Source organism: Kogia breviceps, chromosome 17 (genome assembly GCF_026419965.1).
Source record: "Kogia breviceps isolate mKogBre1 chromosome 17, mKogBre1 haplotype 1, whole genome shotgun sequence".
NCBI classification, from domain to species: Eukaryota; Metazoa; Chordata; class Mammalia; order Artiodactyla; family Physeteridae; genus Kogia; species Kogia breviceps.
In genome coordinates this window covers 38,360,214-38,385,766 of record NC_081326.1, presented here as the reverse complement: position 1 = coordinate 38,385,766, position 25,553 = coordinate 38,360,214, and the positions used below count along the sequence as shown (strand labels likewise).

The 25,553-nt window shown below is 36.8% G+C and overlaps 2 protein-coding genes across 8 annotated transcripts in view; both read left to right on the top strand.

The window, feature by feature from the left end:
- RAD54B (RAD54 homolog B) overlaps positions 1-25,553 on the top strand; it is a 107,083-nt gene that overhangs the window by 25,628 nt on the left and 55,902 nt on the right. For 6 of the 7 annotated variants that reach the window (XM_067017299.1, XM_067017297.1, XM_067017295.1 and 3 more), the window contains one exon: positions 1,050-1,221. In XM_067017299.1, the coding sequence (XP_066873400.1) occupies positions 1,050-1,221 (172 nt within the window). Of the gene's footprint in view, positions 1-1,049; positions 1,222-22,666; positions 22,713-25,553 lie in introns of those variants that run through there. The other variant, XM_067017301.1, reaches the window with a different exon arrangement.
- FSBP (fibrinogen silencer binding protein) lies at positions 18,319-23,661 on the top strand. The gene is made up of 2 exons (XM_059042907.2): positions 18,319-18,740; positions 22,667-23,661. The coding sequence occupies exons 1-2, from the start codon at positions 18,367-18,369 to the stop codon at positions 23,190-23,192; spliced, it is 900 nt and encodes a 299-aa protein (XP_058898890.1). The 5' UTR covers positions 18,319-18,366; the 3' UTR covers positions 23,193-23,661.

Sequence of the window (25,553 nt, the reverse complement as noted above, 5' to 3'; positions counted from 1 at the left end):
GGCAAAAGGGACTTTGACTAAGTGATTAATGTTAAGGACCTTGAGATGGGGTGGGGGGTGGTCATCCTGGCTTATCCAGATGGGCCCAGTATAATCACAGAGGTCCTTAAAAGTAGAAGAGGGAGACAGATGAGAGGGTTAGAAAAAGAGATGTGATTAAGGAAGCAGGGGCAGAGAGATGCAGAGGAACTGGCTTTGAAGTAGAGAAATGGGGCCATAAGCCAAGGAATGTGGGTAGCTTTTAGAAGTTTGAAAAGTCAAGGAAATGTTTTCTCCCTTAGAACCTCCTGAAAGAAATGCTGCCCTGCTGATTACCTTGATGTTAACCCATTAAGAGCCAACTGAGAGTTCAAACTTACAAAATTATAAAATAGATTTGTGTTGTTTTAAGCCACTAAGTTTGTTGTAATTTGTTACAGCAGCAACAGAAAGCTAATACATATACAAAAATAGAGAAAAGAGTATATGAAGAACCCCCATGTACCCATCATCCAGCTCAACAGTTGTCAGTTTATGACAATTGTTCTTGCTTCATTTTTACCTCTCCAGCTCCCTCCCCCCTTCTTCCCCTCTCATTATTTTGATGCAGATTCCAGGAATATCTTTTCATTTGTAATTACTTTAGTATTTGCCTTTAAAACATAAGGTACTGTTAAAATAACAACAGCAATACAGTGCAGGTATCATTATCACACTTAAATTAACAATATTTAAGTGTTTCTTTTAATATTGAGAAATTTAGCAAGAAAAAAAGCAGTTGACTGAGAATGGCATATTGTTTAAAACTTGTTTAAAACCTCCTTTGATATGTTGCTTAAAATACACTATAATTGTAAGCATAATTTTCATTCTGTGATGTCTTTCAGCTTTTATTATGTAATAAAACTAGCTTAAAAAACAAACAATAAATATTATAATTTTTATTTTAAAATATTCCCCATTTAGGTATGAGAAACTAGTAGCTCACATTTTAAATTAGGAATTTATTATGTAAAAATATGGGAAATTAATTTTAATATCAGCATAAAATACGTATTTTGTTCTTTTAGGTTGCTGCAAATAAGAATACTTTTCTGCAGTCACAAAATGATCCCAAAATATGCAGTTTTAATCTGCCTACTGAAGAAAGTTCTAGAGGAATTAATCATGAGGATAATAACAGGGAAAAATATTGTTTGGAAGCATCTGCAAAGACAACAACATCAGACCCACATCATACAGGTAAGACTGTTCAGGTTTATACTTGACCAAGCTTATTACAGTATTATTTAAATTGATTATTTACAAGAATGAATATGTTATATTTGAAAATAGTTGATGTAATACCCCTAGATCGCTGGCAATTCAGATTTTTTGTTGTCATAATTTATCTTTAATGATGGATTAATAACCACATCATTCAAATTTTGCATTTTGTAACAGGCATATGTCTAAGGTTATTCATTGTAAACTTATTGGTCAAATAATGGTCTTTACCTCAAGTACCAAAATAAATTGTGTTTAAAGATTTTTTTAAAAATTTACTTATTTTTACTTATTTATTTTTGGCTGCGTTGGGTCTTCGTTGCTGCATGTGGGCTTTCTCTAGTTGCGGTGAGTGTGGGCTACTGTTTGTTGCGGTGCACTGGCATCTCATTGTGGTGGCTTCTCTTGTTGCAGAGCACAGGCTTTAGGCATGTGGGCTTCAGTAGTTGTGGCACGTGGGCTCAGTAGTTGTGGCACATGGGCTCAGTAGTTGTGGCTTGTGGGCTCTAGTGTGTGGGCTCAGTAGTTGTGGCGAATGGGCTTAATTGCTCCGTGGCATGTGAGATCTTCCCGGACCAGGGCTTGAACCCATGTCCCCTGTATTGGCAGGTGGATTCTTAACCACTGAGCCACCAGGGAAGTCCTAAAGATTTGATTTTTTAAAAAGTTTTAAAATGCATTAACAGCACTAAAAGGAGAGGTGAACTTTAAATGAGTAAAACTGTTGATTCATTTTAGTCCATTGGAGTAACTTAAAATAAGTTAGATTTGAATTATGAAAGTATATAATTGCAGGAAAACCAAGCATTTAACAAGTTGAATTGAGGTAAAATAATGACTGTGGTTCTTTTTGCATCTGTAAGAGATTAATATTTTTCAGGTAATTAAAAAATTATCTCGGATGTTCATGGATGTTTATTTGGCCTGTGAAAGGCACCATTAAGACTACATTTTTCTAAATAACATTTTATTTTTTGGTTGAATAAGAAGTGTCAGGGAGAGAGCCTCATTTGCTGGTCTATAGAATATAACTACTATTTTAAGATACCAGTGCAAATCAACAAAGTGCCTTTAGCGCTTAACCCTTTTGAAGGAAGTTTTTGAGCTTTGTGATAATTAATAAATTTTACATATAAATGGGTTCATTTCTTGTTGGGCAGAAGGGGCTTCTGATTTTTCCCAACTGGCCAGGATCCTTAGTACCATTTACGTGCTCTCAAATTTGTAAGAAGTGTCAGGATGAAGTTGAGAAGGACTTTTGGTGGTATCAATTTAGGGAGATCCCTAGAGACAGCTCTGGATATGGCAGTTTAGCTTCTGCCCTGTTTCATTGATTTGCTCTCTCTTTATTACTTTCTTCCTTACCTCTCTCCTTTTCTCTTTTCTTCCTTCCATCTTCATTAGGTGAATATCCTATTTTCCCAGACTTTTTCTCTACTGTCAAGCCTGTGATGGATAATGATCCATCTATGCCTGTTTCTTTTCTATCTTGGTAGCTAATCTCTTCACCAGAGAATGATATTTAGACTCTAGAATATAATACATTTCATGTTACTGATTTGGAGCTTTTTTTGCATTCTACTATAGTTTCTCATTCTGTTCCCTGTTAAATATGAGAAGGGAGTTAAGAGTTAAAATAAATTGAAGAGGGAGTTAATTTACTCAACCTTTAATCCCTTAATCCCTTCTCTTTTTTAGTACATTCACTGGACTGGGGGACCTGTGCCAACCTCCTGATACCCTCCTGCCTCTCATTTAGAGAGAGAGGTTAACTGGGGAAAAGAGCATTGTGAGAAACATCTTGCTTTCTATGGTGATTGCTGGAGAGGAATGTTGTATACAGAAAAGTATAGAGATGAAAGACCTGTATAGTATATATTCACCTTTTGACATTCTTTTAATTCCAGGTCTAATCCACCTTGAAGTCAAGTCCAAGCCTGCATGTCCCAGTTAAAATATGTCCTCATTTCCTATTACTTTTTTATTTTGAAAAATTTCTTACATGTAGAGAGGTTGAAAGAATAATCCAGTTATCATCATAAATTCAGTAGTTGTTAACATTCTGCCTCATTTGTCCATCCCCACCCAGCCCCGCCCCGTATATGCAATTTTTTTTTTCTGGACCATTTGAAAATAAGTTACAGATATCATGCCACTTCACCTCTAAATACTTCAGCATGTATGTCTTAAAACAATTGTTTTCTCCTATATAACCACATTATTACACCAAACAAGATTAACAGTAATTTGTAATATTTAATATCTAGTTCATCAGGAAAACCATTTTTACTTAAGCTAGTTTAAGTTTTGTTTCTTAACAACCAAAAGAGCCCTAATAAGTACATTTTCACTCTATTGAACTTTACTGCGCACTTCAAGTCTCATCAAGTCTGTTGAGGTCATATTGGATTAGGGTGGACCCTAAATCTGTTGCAGGAAGGGGCACCCCTTCCAAGGGCCCGAGAGTGGGCTCTTGTCTAACACTCGGAAATGAAATGTCCGAGGAGACGCACGTGCTGACAAAGCAAGAGACTTTAGTGGGAAGGGGCGCCCGCGTGGAGAGCAGGAGGGAAAGGGAACCCAGGAGGACTGCTGTGCCACGTGGCTCACAGTCCCGGGTTTTATGGTGATGGGGTTAGTTTCTGGGTTAGTCTCTGGCCGATCGTTCTGACTCAGGGTCCTTCCTGGTAGTGCACGCATGGCTCAGCCAAGAAGGAGTCCAGAGAGGAGGATTCTGGGAGGTTGCTAGGACATACGGGCTGGCGTCACCTTTTGACTTTTCCCGAATTCTTCCGGTTGGTGGTGGCTTGTTAGTTCCATGTTCCTTACCAGGACCTCCTTGTGTAAAACAGCGCATGCAGATGGTTACTGTGGTGCCTGGCCAGGGTGGGCAGTTTTGGTCAGTGGTTCCCTAACAAATCCAGTGGCTGGTTATGAGGAGAGAGACATAGAAATACAGAGGGGAAAAGGCCTTGTGACAATGGAGACAGAGATGAGAGTAAACCAGCTGCAAGCCTAGGAGCACCAAGGATTGCTGGCAACCACCAGAAGCTGGAAAGAGGCACGGTAGGATTCTCCCACAGATCCTACAGAGAGAGCATGGCCCTGCTGACATCGTGATTTTGAACTTCTGGTCTCCAGGTTGTGAGACAGTAAATTCTGTTGTTTTAAGTGTTTGTGGTACTTTGTTATAGCAGTCCTTGGAAATTAATAAAGGGAGCCTTAGACCTTCTGACACTCACGGCTATACTTACATTCTTTAGAAAAACAAAGAAATGTTTTCATTCTTTCTGATTCCTTTTCATTGTGATGAAGTGTAAGATGAGACCATTAATTCTCCCTCAGGCTGTTCAGCTATACTCTTTATATTTTATCTATTTACCTGAGTCTCCTTCACTAAACTGTGGCATACAAAGGCAGGGACTTCTCTTGTTCGGGTTTTAAGTCAAACAGTATGAATTCAAAAACATTTTATGACTGATGAAGGGATCTAGAAAAACGTGTAGTTGAGTCCCTTGGCTAAGCCCTTTGGCTCTGAAGTACTTCAGATAAGTCAAGAAGAAGCTGCTGGAACATTATAGTTTGCAAGTATTGGTAATACTTAAAACAGAATAGTTTCAGAAAGTGTTTGGAACAAAAGCCATATTGTAATGGATATGTGATGAGTGGAGAGAGGCAAATGGAGGCAGTGAATATAAATAAATAATGTATGTAAATCAATAAATAAATTTGGTTTTGAAGGGAGGAGTAGTATCTTGAGGGATAGCTGGGAACCACAGAGGTTTTTTGATTGTTGTGTTTAAAGGTAGTATGTTGTGGGTTGAGAGGAAAGAGGTATTGAAGAGGGGAAGATTAAAGGTATAAAAAGGGAGTGATAAGGCTTCCCTGGTGGCGCAGTGGTTGAGAGTCCGCCTGCTGATTCAGGGGACACGGGTTCGTGTCCCGGCCCAGGAGGATCCCACGTGCCGCGGAGCGGCTGGGCCCGTGAGCCATGGCCGCTGAGCGTGCGCGTCCGGAGCCTGTGCTCCGCAACGGGAGAGGCCTGTGTACCGCAAAAAAAAAAAAGGGAATGATAAAATCTCTGTTGGAGAGATAAGTGTTTTTCTAATGATTTTTAGGTCCCTGGAGATGTTTGGACATATTTTCAGGGGTTTATAAATTCTCAGAGAAGCATAGAATTCTGTTTTCTTTTAATTAATATGAATAAAAGTATACAAGTCTATGTTGGATCTTTCGTATGGCCACCATATAATTGAGTTTTTTTTCCTAAGTGCTACTTGACTTTTTTTAAAAAAATAAATTTATTTATTTTTGGCTGTGTTGGGTCTTCCTTGCTGTGCGCGGGCTTCCTTTAGTTGCGGTAACTGGGGGCTACTCTTTGTTGTGGTGTGCACTCTTCTCATTGTGGTTTCTCTTGTTGCGGAGCATGGGCTCTAGGCATGCGGGCTTCAGTAGTTGTGACACATGGGCTCAGTAGTTGTGGCTCGTGGGCTCGAGAGTGCAGGCTCAGTGGTTGTGGCACGAGGGCTTAGCTGCTCTGCGGCACGTGGGATCTTCGTGGACCAGGGCTTGAACCCATGTCCCCTGCATTGGCAGGTGGATTCTTAACCACTGCGCCACCAGGGAAGCCCTATAATTGAGTATTATTACAAGATTTCATGTCTGCAAATGAGAACAGAGGTAGATAGAATGGGGTATACTCCTACCAAATGAAGGTTTCGTATATTCAGATTAGGGATAGTCAGAGAATTGAGCCCTCACATTCCGTATTGGAGAAGAAGCTTGTTGGACACAAAAGGACTTGTATGTGCCAAATCTTTTGGTACCATACTTATATTGTGATTAGCAATTTAATTTCAGTAAAATGACACTGTCATTAAATTAATGTGATTTTTGAATTTTATTGGTTTATAATTAATTTATAAATGTTTGATTTATCTTTGAAATCCTTTTTCAGTACATTTAAAACTCCTGCATTCTTTTTCTTTCTTTCTTTTTTTTTCTGGCCCCGTCACATGGCTTGCGGAATCTCATAGTTCCGTGACCAGGGATTGAACCCAGGTCATGGCAGTGAAAGCCTGAAATCCTAACCACTAGGCCACCAGGGAACTCCCCTACCTCATTCTTTTTAAAAACTACATAATATTCCATTGTGTGGATTTGCCAAATGTACTTTACCAGTGCCACATTAATGGATATTTAGGTTGCTTGGTATCTTTTCTTATTACAAACAAAGCTACAATGAATAGGGGTATATTATAATCATATGTGAGAATGTATTCATAGGATACCTTTGAGTTTCAAAGGTCTCAAGGTATGTGCATTTACCTAAGTGTCCATTGACAGATGAATGGGTAAAGAAGATGTGGCACATACATACAATGGACTATTACTCAGCCATAAAAAGAAACGAAATTGAGTTATTTGTAGTGAGGTGGATGGGTCTAGAGTCTATCATACAGAGTGAAGTAAGTCAGAAAGAGAAAAACAAATACCGTATGCTAACATGTATATATGGAATCTAAAAAAAAAATGGTTCTGATGAACCTAGGGGTAGGACAGGAATAAAGACACAGACGTAGAGAATGGACTTGAGGACATGGGGAGAGGAAAGTGTAAGCTGGGATGAAGTGAGAGAGTAGCATTGACATAGATACACTACCAAATGTAAACTAGATAGCTAGTGGGAAGCAACTGCGTAGCTCAGGGAGATCAGCTCGGTGCTTTGTGACCACCTAGAGGGGTGGGGTAGGGACGGTGGGAGGGAGACGCAAGAGGGAGGGGCTATGGGCATATACGTATACATATAGAGAATTCACTTTGTTATACAGCAGAAACACAACATTGTAAACCAATTATGCTCCAATAAAGATGTTAAAAAAATAAAAACAAAGTGTGGAGAAGTGGTGATTTAAGCAAGATAAAATAGGCAAACAGGATAAGCAAAATGCAAAGAAAGGAAACAATTTTTTTAATATCAGTTAATATGCTTTTGGTTCAAGTATTGTTAAAAATACTGGATTATAAAATTGAATTTTATTAGCATTTATATCTGGAAATTCCAGGCTTTAGGATTGACTGATGTAACAGTTTAAAGGATGTCATTATGATCCCAATTTCTGTCTACTTCTTCTGTCATCCACAAGATTGGCTTCATTCTTAGACTGGTTCCCCTCATGTTAAATGATAGATACCAGCAACCATTGGGACCACAAACTTCCTTTTTCTCATCAATCTGATGATATGTAGATGGTCCCTACTCATAATCATTAAAAAAAGTTTCTTAAAATAAATAAATAAATAAATAAGGTTTCTTAACTTTGTGCTGATATTGAGTTACTTTCCTGTGTCCAGAGGGATTCCTAACTTTAGACCTGTTGTACCTCAGTAAAGAAGAAGCCTAAGTGGCTTCTGAGAATCATCAGATACACACTCTCCATCCCTTCCTTGGACATGGGAGCTATCTCACCAAAATTTCCTTGCTGCTACGTGCTGGGGGAACACCCATGTTAACTATACTGAAAAATGATTAAGTGAAAAATGTTAAAGATGAGTAGCTTTAGCAACATTTTTAATATACAAAATTTAACAAAAGGCTAGTTTCCTTTAGCTTATTACAATGTTTTTACCCCAAAGATAAGACTTGGTCAAACTGAGTTCTTTACTAGGTGGCTGGGAGCTATTTAAAGAAAATGTATGTACATTTAGATTGTATAGAGTAGGTCTGTGATTCACATAGCATGGCTGGATTAAGTTTTCATAATTTGACTCTGTGAGATAATAGAAAATGTCTGTATTGGTCTCTACCCCCAGTTCCTGGCACAGAGGTCCTAAAACCCTTGTAATTTCCTCGGTGTTAAGAGCTTTAGGAGCATCTTTTTTTCTTCTAATATTTGGTCTTTGACCTTAGTTCCTGACACGGAGTTCCTAAATCCCTTGGAATTTCCTGGGTGATAGAAATGTCTTTTGTTCTAATGAGGTGACTCTGGGTGGGCTCCTGGTTGAGGGCTGGTCACCAGAAAGACTAAGCCGTGATTAGAAACTTGGAATTTTCAGCCCCATTCCCATTCTCCAGAGAGGGGAGATGAGCTGGAAATGGAGTTGATTGTTGATCATGGCAATGTCATGAAACCGCCATAAAAATCCCAAAAGTACGGGGTTTGGAGACCTTCCGTGTTGGTGAACATATGGAGGTGCTGAGGGAGTGGTGGTGCCCAGAGAGGGCATAGACACTCCGAGCCTTTTACCTGTGCCTTGCCTATGCATCTCTTCCGTCTGCATGTTCATCTTTTATTATATACTTCTATTTTTGATTTTTGAATTTTATTTTATTTATTTTTTATACAGCAGGTTCTTATTAGTTATTTTATACATATTAGTGTATATATGTCAATCCCAATTTCCCCATTTTATCATATACTTTTATAATTAACTCATAAAAGTAAGTAAACTGTTTTCCTGAGTTTTGTGAGCTGCTCTAGCAAATTAATTGAACCTGAGTAGGGGGTCCTAGGAACCTCTGATTTATAGCCGATTGGTCAGAAGCACAGCTGACAACCTGGACTTGTGATTGGCATCTGAAGTGGGGTGGGAGCAGTCTTGTGGGACTGAGCCCTTAACCTGTGGGATGTGATGCTATCTCCAGATAGATAGTGTCAGAATTGAGTTGAATTGTAGAACACCCAGCTGGTGTCGGAGTGGTATGAAAGTAAAGGAGAAACATAGCAGGAGCGCTGAGTTTTTCCTTCTTAGACTTCTTTCAGTTCTGTAAGGGTTTTCAAGATCCTTGTTAACCTAGGTTTTGATTGTCTTTTTTTTGGCTGCACTGTGTGGCTTGCAGGATCTTAATTCCTTGACCAGGGATTGAACCCAGGCCCGTGGCAGTGAAAGTGCTGAGTTCTAATCACTGGATCGCCAGGGAATTCCTGGTTTTGATTGTCTTGAGTGTTTAACATTACAGGGTATCATCACCAAAGCACAGTGCTGAAGTATGAGATATAAATGCTATAACTGAGAATGATTCTTAGGGTTTGGATTCACCCTGGCTTTTAACCCTGTTTTTATGTGTCAGATTTTTAAAGTGTCATCTTCCTCACATATTGCAGTGTGATACATGCCTTCTCAGATTCTCTTGCCACTGTGTGCTTCCTAGACTGACTGCTTCACTGTACCGCACTGTGCTGCCTCACTTGAGCCACCACCACACGGTGCCGCCACCCCGCCGGCCGATGAACCACACTCTGAGACGGCCTGGTGGATGACACAGCACACCACAGGGCTTGGGGGTAGCATCCTGTGCCCTTGTGGAGGCTGAATGACACAGGCTGAAAGTGCGGTAGAGTTTATTCCTAGTGGGATGAGCTTGGCCACTGGGAAATGGGAGACAGGAGGGCACCTGCCTGATAAATTCCACTTTTTCCTGCATGGACTGCTCTGAGGAATGGTTTCTTTTTGTAGTCTATCAGGAGCTGTTCCAAGGAGAGTACCAAGTGGATGCATTTGCCAAGCGACCTGCTCTGTGTTTTCATAGCTTGTTGTAAAGACGTCGCCAGCACTTTTAAAAATAGTATGTATTTATTTATTTACTTATATTTTGGCCTCATGGCCTTCCCGACCAGAGATCAAACCCGTGCCCCCTGCAGTGGAAGCACGGAGTCTTAACCACTGGACTGCCAGAGAAGTCCCCCAGCCACCATTTTACATAGTTCCTTGCTTCAGTTTATTTTTTTTCACTCTTGAGGCCCTGTATATGCAATGCCCAAGTAAAGCCTCAGCATTCTAGTCATTGCTTCAGGCCCTGTTTGCCAGAGAACCTGGGCTAAGACAAAGATTAATAAGGCATAATATCCTTACCTTGGTGTTGTTTTTTAATCTCCTAAAATATAGAAATAATCTCAGTAGTCATGGTGAGCTTTTTGCCTAACACGTAGTTCATAGAAAAAAAAAATCACTCCTACCCACAGTTATTCCTTATTTATCTAATTATCTAAATTCTATTTTAGAAATTTAGCTTTGTTGAAACCTCTCACATTTTTTTTTTTTTTTGGCGGTACGCGGGCCTCTCACTGTTGTGGCCTCTCCCGTTGCGGAGCACAGGCTCTGGACGCACAGGCTCAGCAGCCATGGCTCACGGGCCCAGCCGCTCCGCAGCATGTGGGATCTTCCTGGACTGGGGCATGAACCCACGTCCCCTGCATCGGCAGGTGGACTCTCAACCACTGCGCCACCAGGGAAGCCCTCTCTCACATTTTTAATAGCTAAAGAGTTAAAATATATTAGCTGCTATTATTTTATTTTTAAGGATACTTTTTTGAGCATATAAGAATTTTCAAACATTAAGAAAAGTTGATCATTTTACATTGACTACCCATATACCAATCACCTAGATTCCAGAATTAAAATTTTACTGTATTTGCTTTATTGCATATCTATTCATCCACTCATCCATCAGTCTATCTTACTTTTATTTTTTATTTATTTATTTATTTTAAAATATTTACTTATTATTTATTTTGGCTGTGCCGGGTCTTAGTTGCGGCATGCGGGATCTTTAGTTGTGGCATGCGGGCTTCTTAGTTGCAGCATGCACGTGAGATCTAGTTCCCCGACCAGGGATTGAACCCGGGCCCCTTGCATTGGGAGCATGGAGTCTTACCCACTGGACCACCAGGGAAGTCTCTATCTTACTTTTAAAAAATGAATTTTAAAGTTGCAGACATCAGTACATTTTCCTCAGAATACTTCATGCATTCATTAAGATTAATGTACCTAAATACGTTTCTCCCCATAAAATTATCTAAAATACTACAGGTAAAGCTAGGCTCTTATATATTTTACCTGTAGAAATTGGTATTATCGATGTGAGTGGTGTGTTTCAAATAAATGATACCATACAGTATACATATATCTACCTACAACTTGATTTTTTCATTCAGTAGTGTCAAACATAAACAAAGCCAGACATTAGTTAAAGCAGTGGAAACAGATTTTATTCAATAACTCCTGACAGTGGGGTAAAGACCTGAGCTCCATTCTGATTTGTGCAGCTTTTGAAGGGAGGATGAGGGAGTCAGAGAGGGAGCTCAGGTAGAGTCAGGGAAGTGAAAAATTACAAAAGGTAGGTTTGTGTAAATGAGATTAGGGCAACTCTGTCTGCTAGCTAGCAGTTATCAAAATTAGGATTCTCCTTTTCACTAAGACTGGGAGGCTTTGGTTCTGTTCTTCCTGATAATTACATTTCAAAGGAATGACTTTCTGGTCCTTGAGAAAGACACTCCTGAGTTGTGGGAGATTTAGTAAATGAGCTACCAAAGAGAGGTCAGGGGCCTAGGGTCAGGTGTTAGCTAGAACAAACAATAAATTCTTGTGATAGCTCTGATCTTTTCCAGAATGGAACTCACAAGGAGGCTAGGTTGGGGCCTTTAGGCTGCTAGAGGCCATCCTAGGGTTGGTCAGGTCTCTTAGTGCAGGGGTTTGGATGGAGTTGTTCCGTGCTGAGAGTACTTTGCAGTTCTCACTAGTATGCTTTGGAGACTTTTGTTTTCATTTTAGAACATATAGATGTACCTGTTCTTTTAATTGCTGCAGGGTGTACCATGGTATGAATATAACATGATTTATTTAGGATTTTTGTTAAAAACAATCCTGCAGTGAACATCCTTGTGCATGTGGTTTTATGAACTTATGCAAATATTTCTCAGTTGTCAGATCATAATGTGTTTACATTATATTTTAATATGGTTTGCTAATTGCCTTCTGAAATGGCTCTGCCGTCATTACTGTATGAGAGAATTTATTTCCCCAAATTCCTTAACACATGCTATTAAACTTTTTAACTTTTGCCAGTTGAATGGGTAAAAACAACTATGGTCTTTTACTTTCCATCTCCCTGATTACTTGTTGAGCTCTTTATATATTGGACGTTTATTCTTTACATTCCGTTTGTATTCTATATTTGTTTTTCTGTTGCATTGTTTTTCTTAGTTTGTAAGAATTATTTATAATTTTATTTTGATTATCTAAGTAATATGAATATATTTTTATAAATTTCATAATAATACAGTTAAAGGTTCTTAACTGTTCCTGTCAATCTTCGTCTCCTTCCAGTAATAGCTGCTGTCATTAGTTTGGTCTATACCAAAGCTGTCCAATAGAAATATAATATAAATCATATATAAATATTAAAAATTTTTCTAGTAACCATGTTAAAAGTAAAAAGAAGCAGGTGAAATTAATTTTGCTTATACATTTTAATTAACTCATGTATATCATCTCAACATGTAATTAAAAGTTATTAATATTATTCATATTAAGTCTTTGAAAGCTGGTGTATATTTTACATTTACAGCATATCTCAATTTGGATGCTGTATTTTTATTTTGAATTATTGATTAGTATTTAGATTTCATAATATTTATGAAATAAATAAGTTCTAAACATACATAAAAGTTGTCCATTAGCTGAATTGAGTTTTAAAAAATTTCTGTTTATATTTGTATCTACATCAACAAAACTAGTTCATCTTTTTTAGAAGAATTGATATGACTTGGAAACAAAAGCATGTCAGTTTCAAAAATATGTCTGTCTGAGTTAAGCAAATTTACTAATTCTTGTGTCAACTCAGTATTATTAACATTGAATTCAAAAGAGCAATGTATAAATTTAAAAGCAGCCCTAAATTTATCAATATTAACAAAGTGTTTTTCAAATTTTTCTTGTAGTTTTTTCATGCAATTTACATAAAACTTAATTATAATTAAAATTTTCTGTCGATTCATGTTAGAGGGATATATACAGTTACTGAGTTGTATTTTTATGGAGATTTTTACGTTAAACATATCTAACCAGGTCACAAATATGCTTTTCTTTTCCTTAGATTTTCAAATTTAGCTCACTCATATACAGTGTGATATTGATGAGAAAACGTAAATCACATTGCCATTTTTTGTCTTTGATTATTGAATATTTAGCAAGTATTCTTTTTGTTTTTTAAAAAATCTTGAGTTGGAGTTAACAGTACAATAATTATAAACAATAATAATAATACATTTTATAGACAGTACAGTAATTTATAAAACTCTCCATGACTCAACCATGAGCACTGGCAAAGAACAAAAAAAATCATTAAATAGTGTTCTATTTTTTTCTGTGTTAACCAGTTCCATACACTGGTATTTGCATATGTATTCCAAATGGTTTTAACAACTATATTCTTGACATTTTTCCTAGAGTCTGCTCTAGAAAGTTGAGCACAATATTTTCATAATGTGTGTGGAACAGAGTAATAAATGAAATATTAATTTCTTGTTTTAAAATTTCAATAAATCCAGATTTTTAAACTTAACCTAACAGAGCATCATTTATTGTAGTAGAACTATTATTTTTCCATGTCTAGCCGAAATTCTTTGACAGATATAGATTAAAAAATATCTGTAGGGGCTTCCCAGGTGGCGCAGTGGTTGAGAGTCTACCTGCCGATGCAGGGGACACGGGTTCGTGCCCCGGTCTGGGAAGATCCCACATGCCGCTGAGCAGCTGCGCCCGTGAACCATGGCCGCTGAGCCTGCGTGTCCGGAGCCAGTGCTCCGCAACGGGAGAGGCCCCAACAGTAAGAGGCCCGTATACCGCAAAAAAAAAAAAAAATCTGTGTTATGAGTTCATATATCTATTTGGTCATGAATTGATAACATTTCTTTGTAAATTTTGAAGTCCTTTGAGATAAAATGTGACCCATGTATTAATAGGGCAGTATCTCTTTTATTGTATAACTTATTGTATAACTCATTTAAATCTAAAGAGAAGTACTTGCAATTTTAAAAATATTGAATCAATTGATGTTTGATACGTTAGGTCTTGTATTCTACAGGCAATTATTGGTTGCTTAATTGAAGATCTTTCGTTTTTAAAATATCGTTTAAAATCTTTTCCCCATAATTATCTGACAAAATTTCCATAACTGAAATAGTATATATGTATTTTTACCATCTCTTTACTAAAAATGGTTTTCTTTTTGTGTGTGTGCAAGAAACCAAACCATTTTATAGCTGGCCAAAGTTACAAGGTCAGACCTTGTTACATATTATTTAAAAATATTTCTGGATATTTAATTCTGATTTGAGGTGACTAAACTTCATCAGTTCTTGTTTGTTGAGAGGAAACTGCTTGTCAGATTTGCTATGTGCCTGTTGACAATGTCTTTTAGTGTTGTCTAGTTTATTTTCTTTAACTTTTAAAAATGCATTAAACAGCTTATTCCTGTTGTTCTGCTTTAGCAAATTGCATTTGGTATTCAATATGAAATATGTAATAATGCTTTAGTTCGGTCTCTCATTTTTTTCTGTATTATTCCAGTAAGAATACTAGCTTCTGCATCTGCACTTGATTCTGCATCAGTAGTATATATATATATATATTTTTGTGTGTGTGTGTGTGTGTGGTTTTTTTGCGGTACGCGGGCCTCTCACTGTTGTGGCCTCTCCCATTGCGGAGCACAGGCTCTGGACGCGCAGGCTCAGCGGCTATGGCTCACGGGCCCAGCCGCTCCGCGGCATGTGGGACCTTCCCAGACCGGAGCACGAACCCGTGTCCCCTACATCGGCAGGCGGATTCTCAACCACTGCGCCACCAGGGAAGCCCAGTAGTATATTTTTTTTATATTAAAAAGTTTGCCCATTATTTTTTTAGCTAGAAAAAATTATTTAATTATAATTAAGACAGAATAAGTAATTCAGATTAATAATCAATTACAGTTTACACAGGGTATCACTATAATTTGTGCTGTCTGCATAAAATATTCAAACAAATCCATTAAATGTTATATCAGTGCATAGAAAAAATTCATTCAAGCAGAATCAATTTAAGATTGACTACACTGCTGATGTGATTATGTGTAATGTCAAGAAAAATTCTGCCAGACAAGTGAAACGGGCAAGAAGACTTTACTCAAGACTACTGTGGACTTCCCTGGTGGCACAGTGGTTAAGAATCCGCCTGCCAGTGAGGTGGACACGGGTTTGAGACCTGGTCCAGGAAGATCCCACATGCTGTGGAGCAACTAAGCCCACGCGCCACAACTACTGAAGCCCGCGCGCCTAGAGCCCATGCTCCACAACAAGAGAAGCCACTGCAATGAGAAGCCCACGCACCATAACGAAGAGTAGCCCCTGCTCACTGCAACTAGAGAAAGCCCATGTGCAGCAACAAAGACCCAATGCAGCCAAAATAAATATATAAATAATTTATTTTAAAAAAAAAAGACTATTGCAACAGGGGAGAGAGACTGAACTCAACTGCTACTACAACATGGATTTATAGCCAATGGGCAGGGTAAGGGAGTCAGTGGGTGGAAAATTACTGAGAGGAACTTGGTTAGGTATTAAGAGTGGGAGTATGAAGAATTTGGTTAGGTATCAAGGGTAGGGGGTGCTCTATAAACTGGTTTAGCAGGATCCTTGTTAAAGTCCCTAGTTGAGAAGGCTCAGAGGAGCCTGACTAACGTTTGGTCCAGGAGGGAGTTCTTGTCCTTTGTCCGTAATACTAGAAACAATAGTATCATTTTGTGACAAAAGGTTTAAGTAAAATGTAATCCTACCCAAACACTAAAGTTGTGTTTAATGGAAAAATATGCTGCTTCAGGTAAAAATATTTGTTTAAATTAATTAAAATTCAATAAAGTAAAAAATTCAGTCCCATTAACCACATTTAAAATGCTCAATAGCTGGACTTCCCTGGTGGTCCAGTGGGGCCAAAAAAAGAAAAAAAAAAGTGATCCATAGCTACCTGCAACTCATGGCTCCTGTAATTAGGCAGAAGAGTTCCAGACCATCTTGGGTACTTTTTCATACCTAGGTATGGACCTGCATACTATACCTACACATATATTTTCTGTACCTACAGAAATATTTACCTTTGGGTGTTTTGGGTAAGCATAATGGGATTATATTGTATGTATTTTTGTTTTACTTGCTTTTTTCACTTACCATATATTTTGGAGCTTGTTCTATGTCAATACACAGAAATCTACCTTTTGCATTTTAGTGCTGCCCAGAGTAGACCATAGTATGGATATACTTTAGGGACTTTAACTTGTCCCCAACTGATGTGCTCTTAGATTGCTTCCAATACTATGCAACTACTAAGAAGGCTCTGTTGCTCCTTGTGTGTTTGAGTATTTTTCAAGGTAGATTCTGAGAAGTAAAATTACTTCAATTTTAGAAGTTTTTACACATGTAAACTATTAATACGTACTCTGAGGTTGCCATCACAAATGCCATTTTACACTCTTATGAATGGTACAGAAGAGTACTCTTTGCCCTGCACCCTCATCCACTCCTGACATTTTGTCTTTAAGAATTTTGCCAGTCTTATGGATGAAAATCATTTCTGGTATACATTTCCTTGATAGTGAGATTGAACGTTTTTTCGCATTTCCATTAGCGGTACATTTCTTAACACAATGCCTGTATTTCTTCCAAAAATAATAATATTGTTTAAAGACAGTATATATCCTGTGTTCTTGCTTTCCTTTGAGTAACTGTGGTCATGTTGTTGGAGCAGGTCAGTTTTCAGTTTGCATCTCTAGGGGCAAGAATCATTTGCATTACTATTTTCTACAATTTTACTCAGCAATAAAACTGCTCAAAGACAGTGAAAGGCTAGGACTACTAAAGAATCAGATTACCCAGTAGAGTATGCCAGAAAACACCTAGCATCCTATAGTGCCCCCAGCAATCTTTCACTTTTTTTCCTGACAAATAACACATTTCTTGACAAATAACACATTCTAGGACATTGTCTGGCTCAGAGTGAGAACTTAATAAATTTAATTTAATTCTCTTCTATTGAAAGAATGAAAAACAAAGTAATTGAAAATTGATGGCATTTCTGTAGAACTATAGTTCTCTGGATAGGGGCTGTGTCTACATTTACCTTTGTTTTCTTTGGGCCTTTCTCCGTGCTTGGCAACATTTTTACAGGTGTTCAGTAATTGATTGAATGGAACTGTGTTCAAGTATGTTCTAATTCATTCTCCTATCTGGAGAAACGTGTATATCAGGAGAAAATAGGCTTATTTGTTTACATTGTTATTTATCATGTTTCAGACAGAGATTAGAAAATACATCCTAAACACACAAATTGGTGGCCTTGCAAATGACTAGACTAGCTGTTTCCTTTCATAGTCCAAATTGTGTGACTATGGCTAAATAAAGATCGTACTCTATAATAATAGCAAATGCGATTTTGTTGTGTGCAGTCTTAAGGTGTTATTATGCTGTTCTCACTGTGAATGGTGTTTTTTACACATGCTAAAGCAGGCTAGCATATTCGTGTTCGTTACAGCTGGAATAATGCATTGCTTTAAAAACGTAATTTTTATCTGATTTTTAGATTTAGTGTTCAACAAAAATTTCTTCTTAAGTAACTGAAAAAAAAAATTCACGGTGGCTACTGTAGGCTGTAAAATGAAGGAGAAGCTTAGCTTTACCGTGGAGTCTGAGCTGGGTGTAACCTAACTAGCTAGAGGATATGCAATTCCTGATTGACAGCAGGACCAGCATTATGCAGATTTTGTAAGAGAGAACAGCAGCTCAGAAACAGTGATTAGGGGCTCTGTTAGGAATCACTACATTCACCACTCATATCTTTAGTTTTTCATTTTTCTGTCTACTGGATTTGTAAACAAATAGTACAAAACAGTTCCTCTTTTGTTTTTATTAAAGTGATACTGCAGTGCAGTTTCAGTCTATCAGCTAGGCAAACGTGTTGGAATTCGATATTCTCCCTAAATTAGCTAATTTTTAGCTGTGTTCCATGCTTATCTCTAGACCTTTGTGTATTAAATCCTACCTCGAGCTGTTCTCTTTACACACAAGTGTGTTTTGCTTGTGCCTTCCTGTCTTCTTCAGTGAGAAGCTTTATGTAGGTCAGGCTTGGCTTAAGCAGATTTCCTGAACCTGCGTCAGCTTAAGCTGGAGGAATTTTAATAAACCCTCCCCTGTAGGCGTGGGCCTAAATGAGGCTAGCCTAGTTAAGCCTGATCTTCTTCTGTTTGTGAAAAGAGCTGAGCAGAGCTGAAGGCTGCATGGTGGTTTCAGAAACTGCCTACTTAATTTGAAAAGAACAATGGTAGGAAAAGCTAGATCTTCCAATTTTACCTTATCTGAAAAGCTTGATTTGTTAAAGCTTGTGAAGCCATATGTTAAAATTCTGGAAGAACACACTAACAAACATTCAGTAATAGTGGAAAAGAATAGATGTTGGGATATCATAGCAGTTAACTATAATGCAAGTGGAGTAGACCGCCCTCCTCGAACAGCGCAGGGCCTACGCACTCTTTACAAAAGGCTCAAAGAATATGCCAAACAGGAGCTATCGCAGCAAAAAGAGACCCAATCAGATTTTAAAAGCAATATTTCTGAGCCAACCAAGAAAGTTATGGAGATGATTCCCCAGATTTCCAGTTTTTGCCTGATAAGAGACAGGAACCACATACAAAGGTAAGCTTTATTTTATTTTGTTGTGAAAATTATGGCGCCTCCTATCTATTGGGCTCTGGCTTAGTTGTGATAAAGATATGCATAGTAAGCATCCCCACTACGGGAGCAGTGAATAGTGTCTTTGTTTTGCATTCTTAAAAAAGAAAAGTGAGGCTATAAGGAATTTTTCTGCTGCACTGGATTTAAGCCACTTTTTATTGTCTTTCCCCTCCCCCTTCCCTCCTTCTGTAGTTTCTAAAAAGTAAAGGTTAGGGAGGAATAAATGGGATGTAATTTGTGACATTACCTCATAAACTTTTTAAGCTTTAAAATTAAATTGTTTAATTAGCTTCTGAGAGATACCTTTTTCTTATTTCATTTAAGATTACATTTCATTAGAATTTTCAATTTTGTATAAAGTTAGCAGTTTCAGGAAAAATGGAACCCTTGCTTTTTTTTTAGTGAATTATCAGTGTCTACACTTACTGGATATTAATTGAGCTAAAAACCTAAAATGAACAATTAAGTAAACTTGTTAATGGCATCATTGTATATATTAAAGTTTAAAGTATTTTAAAATGTACAGTTTAAAGTATTTTTCTAACTTACATTCAAAATAAAAAAGACAAGAACACAAGAAAAGGAGTTAATGCCTAATAGGGATTCAGATTACTTAATAAAACTAAAAACTTTTGTTGTTTTTACACATTAATGGTCTAGTTTCACTTTGATTTGGGGTCATACAGGAAAGGGTAAGCTCTCCCATACTATTCTGCAAGGGTATCAAACTATGAATTTTAATATATCAATAAGAGCAACTGGATTAGAAACAGTTTTTTTTGGTTGAATTTGTGCTCTACATAACTACTTGCCTGGAAATCTGCAAAAACTATTATCCTGCTGCTGATTCAGATTTTAACCTCTGGCAAAAGATAAAAATGGCAGCTACCGGCTTCTTCTGAATCATTTAGGGTAATTTAAGCAAACCGTAAACTCCTTGTTAGTTGAGGAACCTTTCAAACAAAACTTTACAAGGTACTTTCCTATTGGTGGCAGAGTCATTATATAAGCAAAATTATTAATTACCTATGAAGTCCCTTTGAAGTTAGGGAAGAAATGGAAAAATCTTTTTAGCCAAACATATTTGTTATTTTGATAATTTACTAGGATAATATTTTTGAGCCCAGCCTCTTACCATATACTTCTTATTTCTAGTTGATAGCATAGTAAAAAAAATAGCACCAGTGAGAATACAAGATGTGGATACACAGTATATTAATTCATGGGGTCACTGCTTAAACTGTTCACTGTGATGACAAATGATTAAATCCTAGTATGCTGAATGTCCAAAAAAAAAAAACTCCACAGTAAGACTGTTTTATACTCATTAAAATTTTTTCTCTCTTTGAATCATAAAGAACAGTGGCTTTGAATTATAGGTATGAAACTACCTTTTGGGTATAGGTTTTTATAATTTGAAAACTACACATAGAAACTGTAGTTTTATCAAGTTGTGTATTTTAAAAATACACTGATATAGAAGAGAAATAATATATGATACAAAGATATATTTACATTTTGACTGCTTGTGTGTGTGTGTATGTATGTATGGTATATATACACGTACATACATAGAATATATATACCTACACAGTCAATCTTTGGGACACCAACATTTCTCTGATAAAATGAGTTGATTTACACATTTCTATACCTACTGTTTAAACAATCAGTTTTTCAGATTTTAAAGGTAAAAATATCAGAAATATGCCAATTAAATGCTTATTTTTGTTAGCGTGTCTGCTCTGCCACTTTCTCTATACTAGCATTTTAATTTATAATATATTTATGTATTTAATATACTTATGCTTGTTTGACATCATCTCAAATCTTAATTAGAAGTTTATAATTACACTATCTTAATTATGCTTCTATATACATATGACTTAATCTCATCAAACTCTATACTTAATAAGGAAAATATTACTGCTTATATAATTTAATGTATTTAAGTATATACAACTATTTTGTAAGGCTGTTCTACAACTGACATTGATTTATGTCTTTATATTTACCTCTTTAACATCAGATTATATTTTGTGTTTTTATAACCAATTTGATCCTCAGAGTTCATATTCATAAATTTTAGAAGTCCTTTTCTGTTTTATCATTTTTTTGTGACCTTCTCTAAATCATTTTTAGACTTTGTTATGCCTTATTTGTAATGTTTAAAGTGGAATGGAATATTCCAGATATAAGGCGTATTTTTAATTTACATGGGAGTATATAGTCTATGTTTAATTGTGAGTCTTATAGTCTATTATACATACTAATTTGGAAAAGTAATTATGTGGATTTAAAAAATTTAATTTATATCTGTTGTTTTAACTTTTTCCCAATCCAGGATTTAGAGATGTTAATAAAAACAAATCTTACTAATTTGAATTACATTTATATTCCATTGTTTTGCTTTTGAAAATCATAAAATGACAAAAGACAAGAATGAAAATGAAGGAATTTATATAATTTACAAATAGATTTTTCATAACATACTAAATATCTTATTATTTCATTTGTACCTCTTACACAAATATCTGATATTTCTGGCAATTTAATGTTATTAGTAAGTGACATATGGGGAGTTTAAATTCTTTTCCTTATGTTCTACTTAAACTTGTTCCAGCATTTTAATCATCCATGTAGAATGTATTCTAACCTATATTACTTATTTATAATTTATAAAATGTTATTTAAATAATGTGAAGTGTAACGTTTCCATTAATGTTCCAATAATCTCTTTCTCCTCGATAACTTTTATTTTTAAGTTAGGCAGAAACATTAAAAAAAAACCCTCAAGAAACATTATGTTATTAATTCATAACTTCATGTTATACATGAAATTATTTAAAAACCAACAGAATTTTAAGAAACATTGTGTTTATGTCATAAGAAATATTGTAATGTTGAAGTTTAAATTATGCTAACACTGTAGTTACCTCTAATAGAAATGCATATTTTATGGAAATTTCATGTAAATTTAATAAACTTTCAATATATCATATATAGGCCATTAAAAAAACATTGCATTAAAAAAAAACCTTTCATTTATTCAACCATTCAACATATAATGAGTACCTATGAGGTTCCAAGTAGAGTATTATACTGGGTACTGATGATCCAGTGGTAGATCTAAACCCTTGCCCTTGTACACTTCACCTGACCACTGGTTAAAAGACTTAAAGATCACCTGAGTCATGTGGTTTAGGATAGGTAAAGGGGAAACACCACTGCATCTGAAACTGGATAGTTAGGAGAACCCCCTGATAGTTGGGCATACCCCAAATCATACACAATCTTGTTTTTCCTCTGTGTGTGTGTGTGTGTGTGTGTGTGTGTGTGTGTGTGTGTGTGTGTGTGTGTGTGTGTGTGTGACTATTGAGAAATCAGTACGTCTCAGAGATTGCCTTCCACTGTCCTACTGGAAGTCATAGACCCTGGTGATTTTTAGATAAGGACAGGAGAGGGGAAGCAGGAGGTCTAGGACTAAGGTGTCGGGATAGCAAGGCCCAGAACGAATTAAATGACACTTTACACCATTTAAGAACCTCAGGCTTATAGGGACAATTGGTATCTCTTTGAGAGTATCAAAAATGCCTTTTCTTTTGTATTTACCTCAATAGCCTTGTGTAGTATTTGTAAGTTCCTGTTCTTTTAAGAGCCCAATTTTAAAGTTAAGGATGGAGAGAACCATATATATATATATACATATAATTAAAATCCCAACCATAGTCACTTTAATTTATTATTCCAAGGGTTAAAAATATTTTTTGTTTCATAATTTTCTTTATAGCTTGATAATTTAATGTATATTAAATATGAAATTATGCTTTAAAATGCTCTTATATTCATTTGATTTACATTTTATAATGCTTTTTTGTGTGCTGTAGTGCAAACTTGGATGAGGAAGCACAGGCTGGTACAAGTTCACTACAGGTAATGTTGGACCACCATCCAGTTGCTATTACAGTGGAGGTGAAGCAAGAAGAAGACATTAAGCCTCCTCCTCCACTGGTTTTAAATTCTCAACAGAGTGATACTTTAGAGCAAAGAGAAGAACATGAATTAGTACATGTTATGGAAAGATCTTTGTCACCGTCACTTTCCTCTGTTGATATGAGAATGACATCGTCTCCATCTTCTATCCCAAGGAGAGATGATTTTTTTCGGCATGAAAGTGGAGAAAATTTTAGGTCACAGTTAGGGTATGATCCTCAGATTCTGCAAATGCTGAAAGAGGAGCATCAGATAATTTTAGAAAATCAAAAAAATTTTGGATTATATGTTCAGGAGAAGAGGGATGGATTGAAAAGAAGGCAGCAGCTAGAGGAAGAGCTGCTAAGAGCAAAAATTGAAGTGGAGAAGCTGAAAGCAATTCGCTTACGGCATGATCTATCTGAATATAATAGTCTCTAAGATTTTTTTTACAGTCTTGCAATTTGATAATTTTAATTTTGGCCAAATTACTTTCATTTGGGAATATCTTGAAGCAGAGTACATATTCTTTTTTTTTTGGCCACGCCTCATGGCACGTATGATCTTAGTTCCCTGGCCAGGGATTGAATGCACGCTCCCTGCAGTGGAAGCACAGAGTCTTAACCACTGGACCACCGGGGAAGTCCCAGAGTGCATATTCTTAAAAAATATTGTTAATCTCTATTATGAAAAAGGCTTTTTTGACATGATTTTCTAATTATTTGATTTTCCTTTGATATATATTAAAACGCTGATTGGTATGGTTATAAATTTTTTTGTCTTCCTCTGATTTTTTTCCTAAGATGTTTTAATTGTTGGCCTTACAAAAGATGTTTTATTTTGATTATTAACATATACATAAATAACATATAAATACATAAGTATTCTTTCAAAGTTCTGAATCTTCAACATTTTTTTTTTTTTTTTTTTTTTTTTTTTTTTGCGGTATGCGGGCCTCTCACTGTTGTGGCCTCTCCCATTGCGGGGCACAGGCTCCGGACGCGCAGGCCTAGCGGCCATGGCTCACGGGCTTAGTTGCTCCGCGGCATGTGGGATCTTCCCAGACCAGGGCACGAACCCGTGTCTCCTGCATCGGCAGGCGGATTCTCAACCACTGCGCCACCAGGGAAGCCCACTTCAACATTTTTAATTAACACTTTGAAACTGTATGTAGTTCAAAGTTTTTTTTTTTTTTTTTTTTGGCGGTACGTGGGCCTCTCACTGTTGTGGCCTCTCCCGTTGCGGAGTACAGGCTCGGGACGCGCAGGCTCAGCGGCCATGGCTCACGGGCCCAGCCGCTCCGCGGAATGTGGGATCTTCCCGGACCGGGGCACGAACCCGTGTCGCCTGCATTGGCAGGCGGACTCTCAACCGCTGCGCCACCAGGGAAGCCCAGTTCAAAGTTTTTAAGTCAATCTAATTTAGAAGCAATACTAGCCTAATAGAAGCTTGTCTGTATGACATTGATTTTTATGCTTTCATTCTTTGATGGAGTAAGTCCTAGGATTTTAGGGATGGAAGGTATTTGGAGAACACTTTTTCCGACCTCAGTTTTGAGGTAATGAAACCGAGGTTCAGGGAGAACTCAATGATTTACTTGATGTAACAAAGCTCTTTATGGCAGAGCAATGACCAGCGCTCAGTTTTTGTTTCTCTGTAATTTTTTTCCCCCTGCTATTCCACAGAAGTAAAAATCCACAAAAATATCCTACATGTTAAAACATTAGAAACATTTATTTCATTAAAATTGCTTTAAAAATTGGTGGGTTATGAAATCAGGGGAATTGTGTCAATTACTCCCTTCCTCCTCCTCCTTTTTTTGTCCAGCAAAATAAGATTCTGTTGGAGCTGTTATGTATTTTGACTACAAGATTTAATACATCAATTCATTTGCAATGTCTTAGTCTGAAAAAGATTTCTTTCACAGTAAAATCACAGTAAAAACTTTAATGAACAAAATTAAAATTTTATTTAGAATAAAAATAGCAAAAATTATATGTTTATAATTTATGATATCTATAGTCTTATGTTTTTGTAAATATTGCTATTTTAGTATTTGTGGAAATAAATAAAACCTTGATTCTTAAAGCACACATAGACATTTATGTTAAATCTTTAATATGTTTATTACTTAAGGATTGCTATTTTTGCTGGGGCTGTGTTAAGGAAGCCAAGCTTTAGAATGGGGTAGGTAGGATTTCAGCCGTATTGGGGAGAAAGGATGTTTATACCAGAGTGAGCAGCATGAAAAAGGCATAGAGAATGGGAGAAAGTGGGTCAGAGTGTATAAGCACAAATACAGTGCTAAACCAGGTGATTTTTAAGTGATCTTAAGTGAGTATAGAGAGGGCCAATTAGGGCTGTGATAATCTGGACAAGGACATATACCTTGACTAACTGGGGTAGCTAGCTATCCTTGAGCTCCAGTGGAATTTTTACGTGCAGAAATGAGCCAGAAATCTGCAATTTTATTAGAAATTTTTATTTGTAAAACATTTGCAAATAATTAACAATATTTGAAATAATAAAGAGATGAAACATGTGAGTGGGCCACATTCAGCCAGTGGGCTTTCGGCTCATGGCCTGTGGTGTAGAGCAGTGGTTCACCAAGAGTGGACCCTGACCAGCAGCATCAGCATCTCTTGAGAACTTGTGAGATATGTAAATCCATTCCTTTCGGATCAGCAACTTGAGGGGTAGAGTACAGCAATCTGTTTTAATAAGTTCTCTAGAGATTCTGATGCAAGCTAAAAAACCACTCAAAGAACCACTGGAATAGAGTATTTTGAAACCTAACATGGT

What these genes read in the sequence shown, in the direction of transcription:
- FSBP (XM_059042907.2), top strand. Translation starts at nt 18,367, where the DNA reads ATGGTAGGAAAAGCTAGATCTTCCAATTTTACCTTATCTGAAAAGCTT. An exon ending in GACAGGAACCACATACAAAG is followed by an intron (nt 18,741 to 22,666) that starts GTAAGCTTTATT and finishes TGTGTGCTGTAG; the next exon opens with TGCAAACTTGGATGAGGAAG.